We start from the raw sequence: 5,000 nt of genomic DNA, 5'->3' as shown, positions 1-5,000 counted from the left end.
TTCTTCTGCTCTACCAGTATGTTCCAGAGGGTCAATCTGTCAATAATGAATATTGCCCGTGAACCATTCCTTATCTTTGAGATATATTAAATAGAAAAACAAATGTTTTTAGGAATGACACTCCCTACGCCCAGAGCAGATGAAGGCTACAAGATAACTTATGAGGATCTGAAGAAAGAACCTGAAGAATTATTTTTAGCAGTGGGATCCATGAGCTATGTGTATAGAGTGCCAGAAGGCTATTTTTAAAGAGTATGAATGTTTCCTTCCTTTAGCAGGTATGGTTTTCAGCTAAAGGTCAGATACTTTTCAGTCAGACCTCATTTATGGTTGGCACTTGGAAGAACAGTGCTAGTCTTTGGTCAATGTCACAAGTTAGCTTCCGTATTTGAACATAATACAAATGCTCAAACTTGTTATCTGTACTTATGTACTGTACCTACCTAATCTATAACTTAATAGTGTTATTTGAATATCATCCATAATTAAATGTTCATTTTTTTGAGTTTTTCTTGTCATGTACTAAAGGCAAGCCAAATGATTCAGGATATCACCAGATTGGTAATTGATCTTCAGGAACCTTCCTTTATATTCTACAACTGAAGATCTTGCCCCCAAAAAATAGATTTTGATTTTATAGATGTGATTATCATCTGTGTGCCAAATAAGCAGCATTGGAGCTTATGTGTTTTTATAAGTATTCATGTTACATCAGAATTTTTCTGGTTTCAATCCTCCAGTCTTTGGCTTACCTTTTTCATTTTGTATTTAATCTTGCCAGCTCATATTTTGTATATATCAAAAAATGAAACAAAAAAAACTTGTTGTTCATGCATGTACATAAAGATATACTTTTCATTTCTACTTACTTGTGTGTAAGGTACATATGTGGTGTGCATTCACTGTTATGTGTGTTAATAATGTGGTGTACACGTCATGTAAAGTATTTGTGCCAGTACATTGCACATGTCTGAAGATTGCAAGCAACGTGACTGTTGCAGCAACAGTTGAGAAGAAATAGATTGTAATTTCAGATGACCCTTCACACTTGGCAAAAAAGCTTTTAATATATTGCGTTTTAGGGTTTTAAGTCTAGTCCAAAACTATTTGATACTGTTTTGTAGGGTGCCTTTGTATCATCATTGCAGAATATCAGTACTATCTCATGGCGGGCTATATGTATGATACATCCAAATGTAATTACACAGCCCAAGTGGTAGTTTCATAGTAATTTTCAAGCAAAAGGCTGAAAAGTCTTTCTTTCTAAAGATAAGTAAAGTTATTTGGGAATCACAGTGAAATACTCAAGTTAATAATGTGTTTGCTTAATTTTATTGTCTAGATTCTTGCCAAATCAGATGAGGGAGACAAGAATAAAGAAATTTGTTTTGTAAAAGGTTGACGTCTTGCATTCCCTCCAACCTTGTTCTTGGAAGGATAGAATGAGGGAGTCCTTGTCTCACAGAATTGGATGTGGTTGTACTGTTTTGTTTTGATTTTTTTTTCTTATGGTTATTATTAAAAAAAAAAAAGAAGAGATGTATTGTGTATCTATGGCTGAGTCATATCAGTAGAGAACATGGAACTCATGTTCTCTACTTAGAAGTGGATTCCCCACACTATGTTTGCTTCCATTTGTAACTTTTGTAAATTTTGGAAGTTCATTCTTTTCACAACTTCATATTTAATATATTTGTAAATGTTTGTGTTTAACACACTGGCAGCAAATGGAATTCATTTCTGAATAATATCAATATATCACATTGTTGTGAGTGAATGTTCTGGCATAACCTCAGTTTCGTGAATAATCTCCAATTATTTGTTAAACTTTCACATTTTCCTTTCTCCTATTATGATAAATGTTAATCAGAATGAAAGTGAATGCTGCATATTCTTATTTATCCTACAATGTATTTATTTTCTTCCCTTTAATATAAGTTTGCATTATTTATATTTTATATATCATTAACCTCTCACACTGTCATAATGTGTTGTACATCCCCATATTAATGCATGAATATTTATTTACTGCAGAACATTAACAAAAAAACATCCGATAACGGCCCAGGTCATTCTGTGCCATTCATATTGTTGCCTGTATTTACATGTTTATCTAATTACCTTTTTTGTTAGATCTCATCAGTCTTTGAATTCTACAGTAATGTCTTTCATGTTGTGCATTTAAAAGTGATTGGCATTAAATGTCAGATAATGAAAAAAAAGAAGTTGGGTTTTATTACAGCCTTTAATTTTAACAGTATGTACATTTATATATATATATATATATCAGCAATTATTTTATCCAAGTAACAGCTAAGGTCGCAAGTTTTCTCAAGTCTTCTATCTGTACATAACTTCTCTATTTTCTCTTTTGCTTCTTCAGCTCTTCCTCTTCCATCAGCTGTTTTATAATATCTGTTGGTAGCCTCTTCCCTCTCCAAAATTTGGGGATTGGTTTTTCCTTAGTGATGCGTAGTATATTGGCCACATGGGCAGCTGCGTCAAAGGCTTCTGCAGCACGAATCTTGGCCATTTGTGTTGCCTTGGGGGGTGGGGGGGAGAAGAAGGAGGAGGTAAAATTATGTAATATATCTTTGTTTCTCACTGATAATGATGGAAAGAACTAATCACTGATTTTAAAGTGATTCATGATCACAAAAAATATTTCTCCACAAACTCTATTTAATATTGTACCTTTTTAACACACTAGCATTTACACAGATTTGTGTTTACTCAGAGCACAAGCTACTTTAGATGGATACCTGGAAAAGCTTCTCTTTGCGATACTCTCTCTTCTGGATGATCTTCAACCACTCAAACTTCATCCTCTTACGCAACTTTTTAAGCTTGTGTTTGTTCATCATCCTTCTACGGATTACAATTAAGCGAGCTGCCTGCTTCTCAATCACCTGGAATGATGTTAGCAAGGTATTACTTGCACTTACTGAAAATATGCTGGTAGTTCTGAAGATTATAAAAATCTGATAATTTCTGAAATTAATCCAATGTAGAAAGAGGATTGAACATTACACCTAAAAATATATATATATCATAACATGAAACAAAGTAATATGACAGAAGGATCTTAAACTAAATCTCAAAATCCATTAAGAAAAAAAAAAAAGTCAAACTAAAATAATTACAATGTAGAGAAATAATCTTAACCTACCTTGTTTGAGGGAGCTTCTCGAATTTCCTCCTTTACCAGAGGCTCAATCTTCTCTACAATGTTGAGAGTTGGTGGAAGACCCTTCTCCTGGATCATCCCATTGTACAAGGAAGGAACTGTGATGCTAAGTGGCTTCACTAAAGATGGCAATCTTAGGATGGAAACAGAGCACATAATAAATGATGATAAAGATCTATCTATAACTGTCAAAATAAGGAAATTTTTACTCTGACCCTTTGAAAGTTTCTTTTAAAAGACATGGCTGGATACACTGGCAATCAATTGCAACCATGTCTTTAGGAAGGTTTTTGAGGCTAGCGTCAAGGAAACCCTATACCTCCTGGATTTCCTCCTATTAAATAAATGGACCTGGATAGCAAAAATACATGCCCTGCCCACTGTAATCTTAGTTCATTAATTGTGTTTGTACAGAGATTTCTCCACACGTCACTGAGGAGTCAATTATAAGTCCTACCTATCTCAACTATTTACTCTATTCCTTGATTTTAAGGGGGAAAACAAATATTTTGTTTATTTCATTGTTATTAGTATTTTTCTATTATAATAATCATCACGTCAATAATAATAATGAAACTATTGATATTAACAGTATTAGAGGAAAAGAAGAAATTATCGCAAATTTAAGGAATGCAGAAATCAGGCGCACTCACATGGAATGACTAATTGACTCTTTGCTGGCTGAGCATTTGTTGAGTCATCTGTGTGCATCAAAATTTACTAAAAACTGCAGTGGGGAGTATATAAATCTCTGTCAAATGATTCAAGAGTACAGGGAAGTCATCAATATAACAAAACATAAAGAGTAATGGGAACCTTTTGAGGCAACAGTTTCTGTCACTCTCATCAAAATAATGTTATTAGTACTCATTCATTAATGACTAACAACAATATATATGAAAGTACCCTGTATGTTAATCCACTTTTGCCAGATGGTATCTATTCTTGCCATGAAGCACCAAGCCTATGCTGGGTGGCAAGTTTGATTGCCATGAATGGTTGAGCCTACTCTACATTATGCACTAACAGTTGTATCCTTATTTAGCCTTGACTATAGTCACTGAGGAGATACAGCTTCTAAAGTAAAATTAAAGTCTATTTAGTTTAATTATAAGTTGTGGTCAAAACTGCTGACAGTTGGGAAAATAAGTTTCCTGTGCTTCCAATTTTTCACACAAGTGGCTGACTGACTGCAACTTGGAAAGTAAATAAAAGCCATTTTCACAGGGTTAATACTGATATTCAGCATCATCTATCTATTGTGTGCAAGAGATTTATTAAATTCTAATTATGTTCAACAAGGGCACAAAAAAGTTAGCAAAAAGTACATCTAAACTTATGCCCTATAATTATCAATATTACAATTTTACAGCTGTAATTTGTTCCTGGCTGAAACATATGAAGCTACACATAAAATCAGTCGCTATGAAACACTGCCAAAAGAAAACAACACAAAAAAAGTATAATATTGTAAACTTCCCCTAGAGTAAAACTGAATACATTCTAAAACAGTTGTAATATACAACAATAAAAGAACAGTCTATCATTCATACATTATTTTCCCTCTTTCATACCTGTATTCCTGAATATTATGCTGAGGCACTGCATGGTGCTCTAAAGATGCTACAGCTCTTGCTGATAAACGTGCTTCCTCTGGTGATATTCCAAGCTCACGGAAGCTTGAACACAACCCACTGGTTGCATCTGTTCCTGTCGAGTTTACCTGGAGAGGTATTCTAGCCTTAAATCCTGTGGTGAAAGACAATAGACAATAATGTCTAAATTATTATAAAAATACATTTAAATTAGTGCT

General features: G+C 33.8%; 1 protein-coding gene across 1 annotated transcript in view; it reads right to left on the bottom strand.

Moving 5' to 3' along the window:
• Window positions 1–2,226: 2,226 nt before the first annotated feature.
• Window positions 2,227–5,000, bottom strand: part of LOC113824584 (uncharacterized) — a 5,646-nt gene continuing 2,872 nt past the window's right edge. The window contains exons 3-6 of the mRNA XM_027377337.2: window positions 4,762–4,936; window positions 3,170–3,320; window positions 2,763–2,909; window positions 2,227–2,542 (exon numbers count right to left, since the gene is read on the bottom strand). Coding sequence (XP_027233138.2) covers window positions 2,360–2,542; window positions 2,763–2,909; window positions 3,170–3,320; window positions 4,762–4,936 — 656 coding nt within the window. The 3' untranslated portion in view covers window positions 2,227–2,359. The remainder of the gene's footprint in view (window positions 2,543–2,762; window positions 2,910–3,169; window positions 3,321–4,761; window positions 4,937–5,000) is intronic.

Source organism: Penaeus vannamei, chromosome 9 (genome assembly GCF_042767895.1).
Source record: "Penaeus vannamei isolate JL-2024 chromosome 9, ASM4276789v1, whole genome shotgun sequence".
Lineage (NCBI taxonomy): Eukaryota > Metazoa > Arthropoda > Malacostraca > Decapoda > Penaeidae > Penaeus > Penaeus vannamei.
Note: the sequence above shows the minus strand (reverse complement) of the source record. Positions and strands in the feature narration are given on the sequence as shown.